This window comes from Poecilia formosa, unplaced genomic scaffold (genome assembly GCF_000485575.1).
Source record: "Poecilia formosa unplaced genomic scaffold, Poecilia_formosa-5.1.2 Scaffold371, whole genome shotgun sequence".
In the NCBI taxonomy this organism is placed as follows: domain Eukaryota; kingdom Metazoa; phylum Chordata; class Actinopteri; order Cyprinodontiformes; family Poeciliidae; genus Poecilia; species Poecilia formosa.
The window spans coordinates 547,090-565,982 of NW_006800310.1; the positions used below are offsets into that span (position 1 = coordinate 547,090).

Below are 18,893 nucleotides of genomic sequence, written 5' to 3' on the forward strand. Positions count from 1 at the left end.
CTTCCTTTGCTAAGAGGCTAGTTAGCTCCGGTTAGCTTAAGTTATTCTTTAGGTTTTTCCTGTTTTATTCCTAAGTTGCTCGTCACAACCATGATGTGTCAACACCATAACTGACAATTTACAAAACTTTGATGAAATTTTGTGAAATAAAAGCTTAATTCTGGTAAACTGTAAAGATTTCATGGACCTGATGAGCTACAATATGGCCTCCTTCAGAATAACATCATATAAATTCAGGTGGTTTGGCTGTTTTTAAACTCCATCAGTTTTTCTGACTCTTTCAGTGAAATTGTTGTCAAATCTCACTTAAATGTGCAAATAATTCATTTTAATGTATTTTACATGAATTGCATTACTTCACATGTATCAAGTTTTTCATTTTATTCACTAGTTTGTCACCACCTTCAGTTATGTGTCAACCCCGTCAGATGGCCTTTTGGTTGTTTTTGGTTTTAAATAATATTTCTTTTGTTTCTTGAGAAGCATTTGTCTGTAAAATGAGTAAAATATCACTAATAGGGTCATTAAAAAATATTTTTTATTTTTGTCAGATTGTGATGACAACGTTCTAGGTCGGGTCAATTAAAAATGTTATTTTTTTAAAAAATGTTGCATCTGGGAGCCTGTACCTTAGCATCTTTACATTTCCTAAACATTATTTGTCATATTTGCATCCATAAGGTTGAGAAATAACAACAAAAAAAAATATGGGAAAATTAAAACCCATTTTGTCCCTATTCTCAAGAATCACTGATGAAGTTATGATGCTGTTGGTAGTATGAATCTGCCCAAGACAGAGTAAACTTTGTGATTTCACATCAGTTGATGGCGTTTTGTTTTGTTGGTTTCAGTGATTGAAAATGTTCCTGAAAGACTCAGCTGACAAGGCCGACTTCTGTGACCTACTAGCTTCAATCCTTCCACCATTTGTTAGGATTTGTTGAAGACGGTGCTAAAACATTTTCCTACTACAGGTAAGAGAAACTTCACCTGTTATATATTTACACAACTTCATTTCTAAAGCTTAACAAACTAACTCTTTAAGCAGAATGATATGACTTAAACACTCAGTAGAAATAGTTTTATGCTCTTTATTGTTGAATTTTATAGGTATATATAGTCATTATGGAGTAATATAACATAATAATATAACAAGTTGATTAAATGCTCATTAAACTGTTGGAATATTATGACAGAAGGTTTTAGCTAAGGTTTACATAAACCTTTCTTCCTTCCTGTCTGAAGTTAAATCAGATCAAAATTGTATTGTTTCAGATCAGAATCACAAAAATATTTCTACTTGGTAAATGCCCCAATAATGAGTAAAATGATCTGTCAGAGATTTAGTTATTATTGCCTTTAAGATCAGAAATTTACATACATTTCAGTATTTAGCGTTGCCTTTGAACTGGCTGACTTGGGTCAAAGTTTGGGTCAAACTTGTTACTGTTCAGAAGTTTTTCCCAATACTTTGCAAGATTTTATAACTGAGGCTCAATAAATCTAATTGTAGTTGGGGTTTGTGTATTTTAGGACATGTAAATGTTTCTACATGCCTAAACCAATATTGATTTTAAAATGTTGTATGTTATGGAAAAATGACTAAATCAATATTTTTTGAAGAATATTTCTGTATTTTATATTATATCTTAAAGAAAGTAGCTTGCATTAAAACAATAATCAAATAATCCCAATGATCAGGTTTTCTTTAAGGAATAAACTACAGAGTTAAGTAAGATTTAAAGCACAGACGCATTCAAAGAGTCAATTTCACCACCTGCTTTTATTAAACAAAGTGTGAGAAGAAACTGCAGTTTAACTGTTTCACAAAATGCAAATATAACTTAGAAATTGCATCAAGAAGCAGTTTAATGCTGTTTAAAAGCATCTAAACCAGAGAATGAACAATAAAAAATGGAATGTGGTCAGTTGACAGTTGAAATGCATGACGTTCATGGTACATGTAGTGTGTTCTAGATCACGGTCCAGTAGTCAAAAGGTAGCAGGTATGAACAAAACATAAGTTGGAAATTAATCTGAAACAAGTTTACATCCCGATCCAGGTGCTGTAGCTGTTATAGCAACTAAAATGGGTGCCTAATGCTAACAATTTAGTTACTTCATTATATATTATTATATAGCCCTAATGTACTTTAGTATTTATGGTTGACGTGTAAAAACAAACGACTGGTTTCTTAATTAGAGAAATGCATTATACATTAATTATGATTGAAAATTATTACTGAACTGTAACAAAGACTCACTAAAAACCAAACATAACCTGATGTTTGCACCATGATGGAAATGAACTCGATCAGTTCTGCTCCCTGGTCCTTTAATAAAAATCATCCTGAAGCAAACAGAGGGAATTAATGTCAGATTTCAATACCTGGATGTAAGAGATTTAAAAAGAAAATCAGTTTTACTCTCAAAATTAACACAAAAATCCACTGTACATCATCAGACTCTAAAAGATATATGTATATATTTAAATTGTAACCTCTGTTCATGATTTACATCCAAAAATAAAATAAAATCTTCAGTTTTTTAAAGCGATCAGTAGAAATGTCAGAGGCTGGTGTGTCTTCCAGCGTTTGTTCACATGTAAAGAACAACAGAGCAGGAACAGAACTGAGTTCTGCTCGTCTTCACCACAGTGTCCATGACTACACCTCAGTTTTTATCCTAACATCACAGCAGCATCGACTCCTGCATGGCAAAAGCCTCTGGTGCTTGCCTGTAGTGTGGTCCACCAAACAGCTGGGGGTGCTGCTGCCGCTGCTCCTGGAACTGTGTCCTGTAGTGAGGCAGAACGTCTGAGTTGGGGGGGAAGGTGAACTCGTGAACCGGAGACATTTGGGCTTGCTGGAAGCTAGGCGAACGATGCATCCCACCGGGGGACTGAGGAGGGCGCTCATCGTCTAGCTCCCACTGGAAGCCGTCTACGATTGGCTGAGGCCTGCTTCCTGGCATGAACTGGGGGTTTCCCTCGAATCTGTAGTCCAGGGAAGTTTGCATTTGTGTAGTTGACGTTAGTTGCTGCAGGTAGATGGGAGTGGAGCTGCTCTGAAGGTTTCGGGTGGACTCGGGCTGCCTGCGATAGGTGGCAAACGAGTTATTTTGTAGCGCCTTCTCAGGAGAAAGGTGGCTGGGCCGCCGCTGGGTGGTGGCATAGACTTGTTCCCTATACGACGTGCTGGAGGGGGAATTAAATCTGGGGTCTCTGTAAAGTTTGTCCTCCCCTTGGTGGTCCAGGCTTACGCTGTAGCCTGGGTGGAGGATGGGAACTTCGGTTGTAGTTCTTCCTGGAGATTGCTGCTGAGGTGGGGTGTTGTACCGACTCTGAGCCCCGGAGTAGCCGGCAGGTAACCCTGGGGGACTGTTGTGTAGAAACTGAGGAGGGAGGTGATGCTTAGTCATCCTGGGGCCTATTGAGGCCGAGACGACGTTGCTGGCCTGGTGTGGTGCTGGTACGGTAAAGGGAGTCTCATTATGAGCGGCCCTCATTCTGAATGGAGGCTTCTCAAGCTCCAGAATCTCAAAATCCTGCTCTGGCAGTCCTGGTACGTTGTCATACTGGGAGGCATTGGAGCCCCGATCAGAGCCAGGAATGAACCCTTTGGGCCGGGGCCGTCGTTGACCATAAAGGCCGTCAATGGGGCTGGACGGAGCCGGTGATGCCCCTCGGCTCTGCTGCGTCTCTCGCGCTGCGGCGGCTTTGGCCGCTTCCAGCTTCATCTCGGAGGGTTTGACCCAGCGGGGGCCAATGATTTGACGAGAACTGGAGGCTGCGTTGGAGTTGTGGTTGGCGGTGGCGTGGTTCTGAGGACTGCGGCTGGGCGTTGGGGTGGGGGCTGATGACGGAGTGGTTCCTCTCTCTGGTGTGGTGGAGGTGGACTGCTTTGGTTGCTCGTTCAGAAGCTCGTTGGATCTCCTGGAGTGGGGATCCCATTTCTCCGCCCTATGATGGCGGGACGGTTTCTCCAGTGAGTCTCTGTGTGCCCGGCTCGGGGGCCGACTGTCCTGCTGGCGTCCCGGTACCGGACTGGAGTCTCTCGGAGGCTCGGCTGGCTCCGTGTGGCTCTGACCGTTGCCCACGTGATTCATCTGCGGCACTGCGACCTCTGGAGGAAGCTGCCCCAACGGCTTCTTAGGAAACTCATCCTCATTAGCTGCAACATAAGAACAACAGATTCACATTATTCCTCCATCAGGAACCTGAATGAACAGTGATGGTTGAACACACTGCGTAGTGACGTCACAACAGGGTCATGAGTGCATGCAACAACACTGCCATCGAGGTAAAAATGAAGGAGCGTTACATTCAAGACGAGACTTAAAGAAATTCACAGCAGAAGACAAAAATAACATCAGAAATACGTTTTAATTTTCCATTTAGGGGATTCCACTTTGCTGAGTGGCCTCTGAAAGCCTTACTCCATTCATCAATCAGTAGCAACAGCGACCCACTTCACCAGGGCCGGTTCTGTACCACCAGCTCTTTATGAAAGTACTGCCTACACAAAATATTAAGATTTTGATAAGAGCATGTTAGGATGCATTGATGAATCAGTTATTCAGGAAAGGAACTCAAGATTCTCTCATTGAAGAGATTATTTATGCTCCCATGTTGTTCTGCTTCCACTAGGTTTCATTCATTTAACCTAAAAGACTATTTAAACTGATCAAAGTTAAATAGTAAAGTACTTTATAACAGATGCACATTTTATTAATTTGTATGTATTTGAAATGCTGTACAGAATGTTTTTGGTGAAAATATGACATTAGTGTTAATTTCTTTTAGATCATTGTAAGCAGAATACAGAGAAGGCAAAGGGACTTGTATTGTGTTTTTGTAGATTTATAGAAAGAATATAAAAGATGCCAAGGAGGTCTGGGTTGGGACAGAGAATGAGAGCTGTGAGACAGCAGTGAGGTGTGCTGTAGGAGTGAAAGAGCTGGGACTGCTTCAGGGATTGTTTCCTTTAGTGATGGATGGGCTGATGGGAGTCTGCATGGATTATGATGTTTGCAGATGATACTGAGATATGAACCGTGGCTGCAAGACAGAATGTGTGTAACTGAGACGGGCATAAGTGGAACAGTGACGTAAAGAAGGTCAAAGGTCCAGAGTAAAGCAGAGTCTGGAAAGAGGTGAAGAAATGAGTGCAAGCGTTGGGATGGGTGGAGAAAGTGTCAGGTGTGATGAAAGGTGTATAAAACGGTCCAAAGACCATTGATGATTGGTTTAGAGCTGGAAGCAGGATGGAGGCTGCAGAGCTTGAGATGTTGAGGTTCTCTTTGGGAAAGACAAGGATGGATAGGATCAGGAATGATGAACAGCTCATGGCAGAGGGATGGGAGAAAAGTCAGAGGCCAGACTGAGATGTTGAGAGGAGAGATTATATCAGTAGAAGGTTTCTGAGAGGAACAAACAGATTTATGGGTGAAAGAGGAGTAAATGGAGACAGATGATGGACTGTAGCTACGCCTGCAGGGAAATGCTGGAAGAGAAGAAGAAGAATCTTCTTTTGATTGATTTGGGTAATTCAGTTAAGTTTGTTTGACTTAATTTAGCGGCGCATTTGGATGAATTGCGATGAAGTTTCCATCTGTCACACTCACCAGAGTTACTGCCCTAAATGGCAACAGAAGAAGAAATGACAAGCAAACACTTCACACTCAAGTAAATGTAACAAATTTAAACTTTGCAACAGATTGTAATGATTTTATAGCAACACAGTAGTGTCTTAGACGGCTGTTTAAACAGTCTAAGAATAATACAGTAATATTATTCTTAGACTGTTTAACCAGCAGTGTGAAGTTTTAGTTTTTACCCAACTAAAATTAAAGGGACTGTGTTAAAAGATAATTAAGTTCATTAGGAGCTAATTCTTTATTATTCATACTTTATTCAGAACCAGTCAGAACAATTAGGAATTAAAAAGTTAATTGAATTAATCACCAACTAATTCAGTAATCAATTAATCATTAACTGGAGTCTACAGACAAAAAAGGCCTTTGCTTAAAAAAAAAAAAAAAAAAAAGCAAACTGCATTTAAGATAAAAACACTTTTGTCTATTTCACCCAAAACTCCTCAAATGGCATTTTTTAGTCATCCAGTTGAAATTTACTAAAAAATGCTATAATATTGCATTTTATGCAATAAATATGCCAACTTTTAATCTGATTGTTAGGATAAAAGATTACTAAAATAATTTAGTTACAGCCCTACTAGTAACAAGTCTGGTCATTTTTGCTTCAGTTCTGTAGCCTAAATGGTTGTTTTTGTTTTCAGTACCGTAAATTATCCACCAGAGGGAGACATTACCATTACAGTTGAAGTACAACACGTCAGTCAAGGGGATTAAAAAGGACAAAAAAAGGGCGAGCTTCCACATGAGCACCACAAGTAAAAAACACAATGTTGGAGGGAAAAGGTTTGTGAAGGGAAGAACCCAGGTGTTGTTGGACAGACAGAACGAACTGTGCGACGGATGGAGAGAGACATGGACAAGAAAGACCAGTCAGGATAGCCCACCGGTTACTGTTGTAGGAGGGAATATGGCCGCCACTCACAGCCACACTTTTGTTGTTGTTGGCTAACATTGTTTAGGAGGAGAGGAAGAGAAGTAGATTAATGAGGAAACTGGAAGAAACACTCTACTGCTGCGCTAAGGCAGCAGGAACCCGGTAACCAGTGTGTCTGATTGCTGTTGCAGTACCTGGCCCTGGAAAGTCCAGCTTGGCCCGCCGCAGCTCCGTCATGGACGCCTGCAGCTGCTCGATCACAAAGTCGTCCTCCAGGAAGAAATCTTTGGCTAACGTGACCTGCAGGAACTCCACCAGCTCCTCCATGGACAGCTTCAACAGGTGCTCTACAGCCACACACACACCTGAATTAGCACCTTCACACAGCAGCTGTTAGCTTCGGGCTGCTAGCGGACTCACTTTTGTGCAGTTTGAGGATGGTATAGGACATGGCGGGCAGCACTCGCTCCCCCTCGAGGATGTAGATGTCCCAGATCCGGAGGGTCAGGGTGAAGGGAGTCTGAACACAAACACAACCAGACATTAGAGGCTTCTGTCTGATGGCCAGAGGAGCAGAAAAACTTTGATTCTATAGAGAACCACAATTCATAGTCCTGGGAAATTAGGAATCGTTTTAAAAATGTGTTTAAGTTGTACGTTTTAGTCCGTCGTGTTTGTGAATATACTTCATGTCACGTTACCGTAGAAGGTCGTCTCAGACACCGTATAGCAGGAGGACATTGAGGACAGTGTGCACTTCTCAGTAACGAGGCAGTTCAACTTTACATCATAAACACATCATACAGTTGCGAAACCAGTAACAGATGTTACATTTTGTCCAGTACCGTAGTAAAATTAGCAATACAGATCAAATATGTTGATCAATATTAAATGTAATTTGGTTCAAAAGCAACTAAACAGGCTTTTCTAGATTGAAAGGAGCTCAGGAATCAAAGCCACTAGAGAGAAACGCCTGGATGAGTTTCTCTGATGCTGAGAAAAAGCCAGGCAGCTGATGCTGGTAATTTAAGTTACAGAATTTTAAGCCTAATTCTGATTAAATATAAACTGATGGATTTTGATGCTTTTCTGTCTTTTCCTCTCGTCAGTCATAATTTAAACAGAATCTTTAGTCAGTTTGAATAGAAAAACTGGTGTCTGAATTGAATCGATAGACATTTAAAGATTCTCACCTCTACTGATAGTTAGAGCAAAACCAGACCCAATAATCAATCATCCAGAACCTTATTTATAAACTATAAATTTTCTCTTTTCTCTTGCTGCTGGTTATAATTAAAAAAGATTGATTCCTTCTGTTTCTGTTAATGAGGCGTCTGACTTAATTATGAAAACAATCTTTAGCAGAACATCACTGATAAATGAGTAAAAGTAAACTTGTATGCAAATATAACAAACTGTAATTAAAACGTCATCAGAGCTTCATTAGAAGATCATAATGATGATAATTTATCAATCTCAAGTAAAAGAAATTAAATATTCAGCTGCAGTAAATAAACATGACAGAATAACTTCATGCAGCAACTAATAAACTAAATTAATGCAGTTGTTTCCAGGCAATTATTCACACGCAGTTATATTTTTATGATTCGGTATAGGTTGATAGATTAAATGTAAAAGGCTCTTAAGGTAATAAAGCTGCAGCTTTAATGTATCTGAACATTAATATAACGTATTACTTTTTAAATAAACATGTTTGGAAGCCTGTAATTTACCAGCTTTTAGAATGTGAAGTAGAAACAACTGATTATCCTTTTTATTATATTACTAGATAATCCCATCTATACACAGACCCATTAAATGAATTGGATAATAAAAACACATTTATTTCAGGAACTTTATCACAAGCCAGAGGCGCCAAGCCCCGCCTCCTGGTTCAGATTGGTTGTTTCTGATTGGAGGAGACAGGAGCTAAATGTTGTTCATACCAAACTATCATGACTTGGTGTCAATTTCAACAAATATGTACAAGATATTGTTTTTTTTTTTTATAAAAGTTAAATGCTGCAGCTTTAAGTGTTGTGTTTGAATATAGAGATCCATCTAGACTAGTAGTGGAGAAGAAGCAGCAGAAAGCAGAGGTTATATTCTGGACTCACTCTGTCCAGGAAGCACTGGAAGAACCACTTCATGGTGTACAGGCTGGTGAAAACCTCCTGGTTGTCCTGCAGGACCAGTAAAACCAGTTCAGAGCGCTGATGGGTTAACCATCTCTGGTTGTTATGGAGCCGCCGTGTGTCTCACCAAATGCTGCTTCAGTTTGGGCATCATCTTCTTCAGGATCCGGTCGTGGTGCTCCTGGTAGCGCATCAGCTTCGGGAAGCCCGGGATGAAGAACCCTGAGGGCCGAGACACAGCAGGCCGCGTTTTATAACAAACATGTCAATAAATTAGCAGCTCAGCATCTTTGATCACAGTTGGAAACATCTGAGAAGTCCCTCAGCCTCCAGAGATCCAGTGAACTTCTGCGTTTATGTACAGTTATTTCAGCTGGAGTCGGTTTAATTGCTTCCACCCTGCTGGCTGTGCTTTATGAATCCTCACTAACCGGTTCATTAGTCGCTGTTCTAACTTTATAAACTTAAAGATAAACAACTTTAAGAGTTTTTACCGTGCATGGCGTGCTTCTGTCCCGACAGCAGTTTGACCAGAGCCCAGAAAGCGTCTTCCTCGTTCATGTAGATGAGCAGCAGAGCCGTGATCTGACTCATGCCCTGGCAGTACCCGACCTCCTGCAGAGCGACATGAAACCGCTGAATACAGGAAAAACCTGATGAGGTCTGAGTCCAAATCGCAACCAAATTATTTAAATCAGCAGCTGAGAGGAGAACGTGTCCTCACAGAAAACCTTTCAGTGTTAGTCAAAGTGTTGGCCGCCAGGGGGCGCTGTGGGAGCCTCAGAAAGTTGGGATGAATAAATGAGTTAAAAAAAACTTATCACATTAATTTTTATATCTAACATTTTTTTCACAAAAATTTTTATTTTCTGTTATTCAATATTTTTTTAAATTGCCACCAAAACACTGAGAAATTTTGTGAAAACAAATTGAGATAGAAAGTTGAAAATTTGCTAGAAAATAACTTGAGAAATTATTTCTGTATCTGTCAAGAAAACTTGGAAATTTCTGAGTTTCATCTGTCAAAACATTTTGGCTTTTAAAAATTTTTTCTCTAACATTTTTCGGATTAATTTTAACATTTATTCGTTTTTTTTCTCAGAAATTTTTCACCTTTTCACTCAAAAATTTCCAAGTTTTTTCCAGAAAATTTCAGTTTAAATTGTTAATATAGATGTTATATTATATATATAAAATTCATCAAACAAGAAATGGAAAAATGACCAGAGGAACTGCTTAAAAAAGCTTAGAAACTGTGGGAATAAATGTAAATTTAATGTGATTAATATAAGATACTATATATTTTCTTATAATCAAAAGAGGGAATAATGATAAATAAAGTCACAATATATTCTGTGCTACAGACCTCATATAAAATCATACAGTATGAAGCAACATTTATTCTAAATGAATTATTGAATTGCGAACTAAAAGCATCTAAAAGTTGATGTTTCTTTAGCGTTTTGTTGAGCGGCTGTTTCATGGAAAAGTTTAGGAACCCCAGACCTAACCTGTTGAAAAAGTATCTATTGCTAACAATTTTTACACATTAATCTTTTTGTAACAAGTTAAACTTAGATTCGTCAGTAATTTCCCTTTGAGGCCCCTAAAATCTTTGTCCTGATGGTAAAAGCTGAATGCAGAAAGTGAGACTCACCGTGTTGTACATGGAGTAAGCTGTGAGGACATGGAAGAGCGCCTGCTGCCTGGAACAGAATCATCATTTAAATACGTTCAGAGTCTTATAATGTGAAACATTTTGGTATTTTAAGGACCAAAATTGCAATAATTCATATATGTAACAAAAAATAAGAAAATCAGGGAAAAGAAAGTTTTCCAAAATGTATTTCTTTCAATAAAAAAACTTATGAAACTTTCACAAAAACTGCAGGTGTGTAGAGATACTTCAAAATAAAATTACTTAAGTAAAAGTAAAAAGTACAGCGTAGTAAAAATATATTTTTAAAAGATGTTACTCTCGTAGATGTAACTGAGTAAATGTAACTAGCTCCTCCCCCTCTCTGCTGAGTTGGCGCTTACTTGACGTCGTAGCGGGTCATGAACATGATGTGGTCCCGGTAGGTTCTGTTCACGTCCAGGTCGATCTGCCGGACGTCGGGGGACAGCGCTCTGGCCCGGGACTTCAGCTTCTGCACAGCAGCAGAACAAACCGGCAGGTTAAGCTAGCAGAGGCTCTGTGTCTTTAAGCTGCAGCAGCAGGGCCGATGCTTGAAGTGGACCGTCTGCTGTTGCCATAGAAGCAGAGGATGTGAAAGCCAGAATCTGTTCTTATTAAAGGCCGTCTGTCTTTCATGACCTAAAAATGTCCTGAAAGACGAGCTTTGTGTCTCCCACTGTGGACATAATGAGTTTATTACTCACACTCTGGAATCAGGAACAAAAAGACGCAGCTTCTGAATACAGGAGCTTTAATCAAAGCAGATCAGCTGATACGGCTTTTCCTGTTCTGAAAAGTGCGGCATGCTTTAATACTAATTTTTAGAACTTCGTTCCTCTGTACGTTTTTTTAGGGTTCAACAAGTTTGATCAGCTAGACTGATGTTCAGCTTTCAAAGCCAAAGATTCTCATTCAGACTTTGACTAGGCCTTTCTAACCCATGAATCTGCAGTATGGCACAATTAAAAAATTACACAAGTTTGGCCTGCCAGCACAGATGGAAATGTTTTGCTTTTAATTAAGGCAAAATTATTACTAACAAATTTAAATGTTCTTATAATAGAAAACGTTTGATGCAATTTTTTATAACCAAAGATTTTACATTTTCTTCGGTTTTATTTTAAACAGAAACAATCCGTTTAGTGACTTTTACTCAACAGCAGTTTGGTACACCAAGATCTGATTTTAATTAATTTATTAAACATGGAGATATTACCGTAACAACCCAATATTGACTGGAACGTCTCCCCTTTCAGAAACTGCTGAGATTTTTCAGATGGCGCAAAGAATTACGTATTTAAGAATTAGTACTGCAGATTTGGCTGCATAGACAGCGCTACGTCTGGGACTTAAAGGCTTAATTTGATCTAAAAAGAGACAAAAACCTTGTTTTCTAATAAACAAAAATGTATAAAACCCTTTTTACTTTTTGGAGAATCATTGATTTACAAATCCATTCTCAGAAAAACTAATTACTGTCTTTATTTTAATTGTTGTACGTTAGTTAATTGTTGCGCAGGTAAAATTTGATTTTAAATGGTTTAAATGCTTCGCATCTGCTCCAAAACGTTCACTGTGCTCCTCTCATGACTTCCTGACTGCAGGAAACGAGGGCCGTCCTCCCTGCAGCGCCGCATCGATCTCTGCAGCTAAACTTTCTAATGAGTTTGTAGCAGAACAGAAACAAAAAGTCGAGCCTTTACCTCGTAGAAGTCTTTCTTCTCCTCTTTTATTTTGGGAACGTCGAGCAGCAGGCACCACACCTGCCCTCGGAGCTGCAGAGGAACACCCTTATAGATCCTCCGGACGAGCTGCAGGAGGAAACTAATTATCTCCATTATGCCTTTAACAAACAATTCTAACTTTATTTTTAAAAAATCTAATCCTCCTAATATAAGACAAAGTCTAAAAAGAATAAAACAATAATATTTGTCCAATATTAACTATGACAACAAACGATTATTTTAGTTATCAATTATTCTGACGGTTAAAAGAAAAAACTTCCCAGTCTGCAGATTTTTCATTCAACCACTTAAACATATCAGAAACACCATAAAAGATGCAAATAAATAAATAAATAATTAAGTTATTTTTTAAGTAAAAAGTGCCTAAAGTGTAATGACAGCTTTCCTTTAGTGAACGTTCAATCATTCTGTAACAGGATGCAGCTGAAACATTTTTATCTGGGATTTATTTTTTTGGATTAACCGGCAAAATGTTTTATTTTTTTTTTTGTTTTTAATTTCTGCTCTCTTGTTTTTTTTCTTCACCAAATTGACTTTTTTTTTACTTTTCACTCCAGTAAACGATTCATTAATCACTAAATTATGATTATAATTATGATTAATGCACTTAATCATTTCAGACTTAATTTTAACACATTTACTCTCATCTCTTCTGATCTGCTGCACTTTTCAGTTCATAACGAGTTGGAGCTGAAATAAAAAAACATTAAACTGTTTCTGATAAAAATGAAAATCTTTCACTTTCTATTGATTCCATTCAGAGACCAGTTTTTTATTCAACTGCTTAGAGATTCTGTTTAAATGATCAAATTTAGACAAATCAGTTTATATTGAAACAAAAATAAGTTTCTGAAACTTAACTTTATCAGGATTAGGTTAGCTCAGCTACAACTTTGACGCATTTTAAAATCAAATTTTGAGGATTTTTTTTTATCTATTCCGAATTCCCAGGAATATAAATTATGATTCTTTATAAAATAATTTTATGTCTGCGCCTGTAGTTAATGAACATTGGCCTCGTTTTTCAGACTCAGATGTGAAACCGTTTGTTTTTATCTGATCTCTGGTTGTGTTGTAATCCAGCTAACATGCTTTTACTGCAGCAGCTCTGATGGTTTGTGATGAGAAAATAACCGGTTAGAGTCGGGAGAAAAGCGGCTGCACTGCTGCAGGCTGACAGCGAGGCGAAGAGAGCATCTGGCATCCGCCAGGAATGATAATCGAGCCCCGAGACCCCCGCTCAGCATGTCGGCACGTTCTGCTGAGGTGAACCTGTGACCATCTGGCTGGACGAACTCCAGCAGAGACTGCGGCTCTGCATGCAGAACACGTGTTAAAGCTGCAGGAGCAGCAGAGTTCAGTTAGTAATAAACGGCAGACTGGAAACGAGTTTCTGCTCTGATGAGCGACGGCCGGCAGGAAGGAGAGAGACGCAGGAGTTCAGACCAATTAAGATGAAACCTGAAGCAGCCAGAGAGTCGCTACATGTTTGCTCCAATTAATGCTGCGAGCGTCTCAGCAGCTTTTAGAGAAATGCTGATTCACCAAAAATCCACACAAACACATTTAGGATGGTTTCTGCACTGCAAAAACTCACAATGTTACCAAGGATTTGTATCTTAGAGTTCACTCAAGATGCAACAAAACTTTAGTTTCAGCAAAATATAGAAGCTTGGTCAAATAAATCCTTAATACGGATTATTAATTCCAAGACATTTTCCCATGTTAGAAGTGAAATAATCTTCCAGTTAACTTAAATTTAAGGAATGAAATAGTAAGGAATTACTTATTTAAAATAAGCTCCTATATTTTGCTGAAAAGTAACTTGAAGGTCAGTTTTCTTGTTTCGAGTGTACGAAGATGTTTGCATTAGAAATTAGACTAAAATTGTTAAGATTTTGTTTTTTTGCAGTGTGGAAGCTGGAAACCAGAGCAAACTGTCCAACAAAATGATTCTGTTTCTACAAACCGCCACGTCTTCAAATCAGACAGAACTGGTGCTAAACGTTTGTGCCGCAAAAAAATCTAAAGATATTAATAAATGTTTCCAGATGTGTTAATAATCAGATCAAATTTTGTCAATCAATCAGGCCTGTTGCAATAATCAATCACATGATAATTTAAAACTAGATCAATAATTTCCCTTTCCATGATTTATTGTTTTTCTGTTTTTACTAAAAACTGGATAATAGAGTAAATATGTTTATAGAAAGTAAATGTTCATTAGATTTAAAACGTATTGATGTTTGAGAATCTGTTCTTGCTTTATTATTACATGAAATATCAATTTTATATCAATTTTGTTGTAGTTGATGTGGGTGTGAAAAAGATGGCTGGTAACTTCTGGAAACTTTTAAATCTTAAAAATTATAACGGCACAAACAAACTTTTGATTACGCCATATTTCATATGACTTTGTAAATGTGGATTGGTGGGTTGACCTTTGACCTCTGGATATATTTGTCATTTTTAAAATGATAAAATTTTATCAGCACAAACGTTTGACAACTTCTCTCAAGTGTCGCGTTTCCCTGCAAAACGTTTCTGACTCTGCGCCTGCGAGGAGCGGCGGTGATTTCCTGAGGACGAGTGGAAAGTTAATGAGCCGTAAATAGCTGTGGGTCGTTTCCTCCAGGTCTGCTCTGATGGATGAGAGACAGTCGCAAGTTTCCATGCTAAACAGGGCCGAGGATGGAGCACGCCGCCCCAGGAGTAATGACGCTCAGCTCTCACTCTCCATCAGCCTGTAGCTTTGTCAACCTACATGAATCTGGGCTCTTCCTGATTTTGTTTAGAAAGATTCAGCTTTATGTTTGTGATTATTTTAGGTTAACAGTAAATAATAACTAATAATAAATAAACTGCCTTCTTCAGCATCAATGGCTGCCTAGAAACGTCATGTTGCGCCATCTGGTGGCTCCTGAAAGTAAAGCAGGTTTAGCAATAAACAGCAGCAGATTGTTAAAGATGCTGGTCATGAAGGGGTTCAATTATCGTTACTACAGAACTAAAAACATACTTTCCTGTTTTTTGTTAAACTAACTAATTTAAAGTTTTGCTTCTCGGCACCAATAAACCGCTGTTGGTCCACGTCTCAGTTCTGTTCTCCTGCGTTTCTCCTGCGTTTCCAGTTCAGAACCGATAAAACTGTTCAGAATCAGTGACTTAGCAATCGGCATTGGCAAATGAGGAGAGAACTGACTAGGGAATTCAGTTTTTAAAAATGACTGAATTCCCCAAATTTACTGATTTTATTGCCATAAAATTCCTGTTTAGCTTCTGATCAATAAATGAATTGGTTCATGTTGGAGAGATGAACGATGAACTTTCTGAACATTCTTTTTGATCTGATGAACTTCATATGGAACTGCTTCCTGTTAGAAGGAACTGGTTCAACAATGAACACTGGATCCATCCACCAGTTCATCCATTCATCTCTATCTGTAGAAACTTGTATTTTTATCTTCCTAGCAGTTACTGGGACCAGAACTTGGTGGACCAGCAGAACCCGACCAGACGCCTGAGACCCAAACGGACGGGACCACCTTCTCGCTGTTCTTGTATTTCTCCCAGCTCTTCAGCATCTTCAGCCACTTGGCGGTCCGCTCCACCTCCAGGTGTTTTTGCTGTGAAACAGGTGAGACGAGAATCACGTCTAACGGAAACTAACTGGTTTTCTGATGAAAACCAGAAAACATTTCAGCCGAGTTAACCTGCTGCTTTAACTCGGCTGCTAAAGCAACAGGAAACCGTTTGGTCCTGTAAATGTGAACATGAAGGCGTCACCAACCTTCTCCTCCAGCGAGTCGTACGACGGCAGTTCGTTCTCACTGTGAGACAGCAAACAGAAATAATAAGCTGGCGTTTCCATGGTGATGCTGTTTGAATATTTCACTTTGACGCAGAGCGAGGGAATCAGACAAACAGGAAATAACAGATCGGACCTTTAATCTGGGTTAGTTTCCGTCCAGATAAAGCCATCAGAGCGTTTTGTTTCCAGAACTGAATGAAGAACATTTCAGGTTTTAACTCTACATGTCTGAAAACTGAAAACTCAGTTCTGTTCTGGTCTCCAGAACCAGCAGATCATCACCGACTGGACACTTCACTCTGGACTTCCAGCGACGTTGGTTCTGGTCCTCCAGAGTTTGGACTGCTGAGCAATGGTCCGGTTCTGGTTCTCCTCAGTCCAGGTAAGACGCTTGAAGCTCCTGGTCTGGATCAGCTTTTAATAGTCCATTAAATCCCTGACTGAATTCTGCAGTTATCCCTGTTGCTGGTGCACTTAGTTTTTCCTTCCACTCAACTTTCTATGCAGCTTATTCAGCCACAACCTTTTCTATCTGCCCCTCCTTGTGTCCAGTCGTCAGTCATCTCCATTATTTTCTCCTTTTCAGATTTAGATTCTGTAAATGATCAGGCTGCACTGTAAAAACAATACTTAGTATTTTTTCTCTTGTTTGTTGTGCAAATTTTCAATTTTCTTGAAGTAAGAAAATTAAATTAAAAGTAATTTCAGCAAGATAAGGGGAGTTTGTTTTAAGTCAATAATTCCTTAATTAAACAGTATTAGTGCCATTGGAACTAGGACTTTTTAAAATATATATTAAATTATTGACTTAAACTATGTGTTGCTGAATAGTTGCTTGTAGATTCATCCATCCATTTTCTTTACACCCTTGTCCCTCAGTGGGGTCGGGAGGGTTGCTGGTCCATGCAGAAAGACTGGGGCTGGGAATCGAACCCAGAACCTTCTAGCTGCAAGGCAACAGCTCTACCAACTGTGCCACTGTACAGCCCCTGCACAGCTCCTGCTTGTAGGTTCATTTTGTCTTTTTTAAAGTGTACCAACACATTTGGACTAAAAACTAGACCATAAATATTTGGTAAATTGTTTTTGCAGCAAGACAAGAAGTTTTATTCATGTTTAAACTGAATCATCTTTATTACATGAAACGTGTCTTAAAAGCCATTAGAGGAAAAATGTTGACTTTTTATTGCATGCAATGTTTCCACCTCAGGTTTGGCTTGTAACTCGGAGTTGTTTCTTCTTCTCTTCTGTCCGTCTCCCACAGCGAGGTCTGGATCACGGCGCTCTGTCCCAACACTGCTGCACTGTGATTACGGCTAACCAGAACGTTTCCTGCCAGCGTGCGCCAGCCTATATATAAAACTCCAACACTGTGCTGTTTATGAGGAGCAGAAACCACAGACACTCTGAGCTGCTGTGGACCAGACTAACCCAAACACAGCAGAAGGAGGGAGGTTCTTACTGGACAAATCCGAAACGGTCGATGACTTTGTAGAGGTGGAAGTTGGTGTCCTCCCAGGGCTCCACGGTGGCCTCTTTACCCTGGAGAACAGGAAAACAAACATCAGGAGCTGGGAACAAGCTGCTAATACTGCAACAGTTTCAATTCAAAACCAGTTTTGCTGCTAAATTATTGACTAAATAAAAATATGAGCTCAACAACAAAGATATTTATAATCTGTAATCTGTTCAACCATCAGACTGGAGCAAAGTGTTTCAGGAAGTCCTGAGCTTTCGAAAAGCTTCTTTAGAAATGTAGACACTAACATTAGCAACATGTTTAGCTTCACTAATGGGCAGATGCATTTACTCAAGTAACTATCATCTCCAGTCCTCCAGTATTGAGTAAAATGTCTGAGTTTTCTACCCTCTGAAACTGATTGACACATTTTGGTCCTTAAACTATCAAAAATTTCAAATATGAAATCATTGATAATTTGATCAGTTGCTCAGTACTTGTAGAATTTTTACCAAATACTTTTAATTTTACTTGAGTAAAGATGTGATAAAGTAGTGCTACTCCTCTGCTGCTAGGCTAGCTCCTTTTAGCACAATAATAGCTTTTTGTGGCATCCAATCAGATCGATTAGAAACTGAACCCACTGAAGTCATTTTAAATCTCACATTTAGCATTATTTGTTGCCATTTCAACAATTGAAATTTTTTGGGGTCTTCAAGGATGAAACCTTACTGGAGGAATTTTGCTGCTGATGCAATCTGCTGGATTTCCTTTGAAAACATTTTACTAATTGGAATAAAAAAACTAAACTTTATTGCTCTGAATTGGAATGCATGCAATTAATGCCAAAAATGTTGGTATGGAAGTCACTATAGATTTTTTTATTTTGTGTCATATATACTACAATGCTGCAGAGCTGCTAAACTCCAACTATTAAATGAATCTGTTCTTCAGAGGACCAGTGAATAACTGGACCTGAATCCTGTAGAATAGCTACTGACGGCAGGAGCGGTCAGGACTTTGATGAAGGCTGTGACCGTTATGTCAACATCACAATGTTTGGGTCCATATGATACTGTCATAATGAAGTAGACATAAACAAGGAGATCACTGTATTATTAATTATGCCACATTGTTATTAAAGGGAATGATTGTCTTCTGTGTGACTTTTAAAGTCACCAGACTCTGTGTCGTTAAATCTGTCTGAATGGGACATTACTAGCAAAACAATGTGTTTAAAAAAACTTCATGAAACTAACAGGCAAAATATGAAGAAGTTAGTCACTATAAAAAAATTAGTTATATTAATTTGAATATATTATTAGTAATAACATGACATACAGAATAGTGTCAAAATTATTAAACCTTTAGTAAGTTTATTTAATGCTAAAAAAATAGTCATAGTAAAGCATGAAGGTGAAAACATAAAACATGTAGTAATAGATTAGTATGACGTCGAAAACGTACAAAATTTACTCATAGTATAGTATGATGTCAAAAATATGATAAATTTTGCCATAGTTTAGTATGACG

At 38.7% G+C, this 18,893-nt stretch overlaps 1 protein-coding gene and 1 long non-coding RNA gene across 4 annotated transcripts in view; one reads left to right on the forward strand and one right to left on the reverse strand.

Annotated features, from left to right (window-relative positions):
- LOC103154051 (uncharacterized) overlaps positions 1–17,567 on the forward strand; it is a 21,079-nt gene extending 3,512 nt beyond the window's left edge. The window contains exons 2-6 of one of the 3 annotated variants that reach the window (XR_001659093.1): positions 852–974; positions 6,724–6,874; positions 15,562–15,727; positions 16,167–16,283; positions 16,409–17,567. This is a non-coding gene — a long non-coding RNA (uncharacterized LOC103154051). The remainder of the gene's footprint in view (positions 1–851; positions 975–6,723; positions 6,875–15,561; positions 15,728–16,166; positions 16,284–16,408) is intronic. The other 2 variants (XR_001659092.1, XR_001659094.1) reach the window with 2 other exon arrangements.
- On the reverse strand, positions 1,765–17,440 carry LOC103154050 (USP6 N-terminal-like protein). The gene is made up of 12 exons (XM_007575197.1): positions 17,364–17,440; positions 15,881–15,920; positions 15,636–15,716; positions 12,049–12,156; positions 10,708–10,817; positions 10,325–10,373; positions 9,162–9,282; positions 8,795–8,889; positions 8,650–8,715; positions 6,953–7,052; positions 6,727–6,879; positions 1,765–4,172 (listed from the first exon to the last, which is right to left on the reverse strand). Exons 3-12 carry the CDS (start codon positions 15,672–15,674, stop codon positions 2,692–2,694), a joined length of 2,322 nt encoding a protein of 773 aa, XP_007575259.1. The 5' UTR covers positions 15,675–15,716; positions 15,881–15,920; positions 17,364–17,440; the 3' UTR covers positions 1,765–2,691.
- Positions 17,568–18,893: the final 1,326 nt, after the last annotated feature.

Excerpts from the sequence above, each read along its gene's own strand:
- LOC103154050 (XM_007575197.1), bottom strand. The coding sequence starts at position 15,674 with ATGCTGAAGAGCTGGGAGAAATACAAGAACAGCGAGAAG. Across the intron at positions 8,716-8,794 it reads CCAAACTGAAGCAGCATTTG|GACAACCAGGAGGTTTTCAC; the intron begins GTGAGACACACG and ends CTGGTCCTGCAG. Across the intron at positions 4,173-6,726 it reads GCTGGACTTTCCAGGGCCAG|CTAATGAGGATGAGTTTCCT; the intron begins GTACTGCAACAG and ends CTTATGTTGCAG.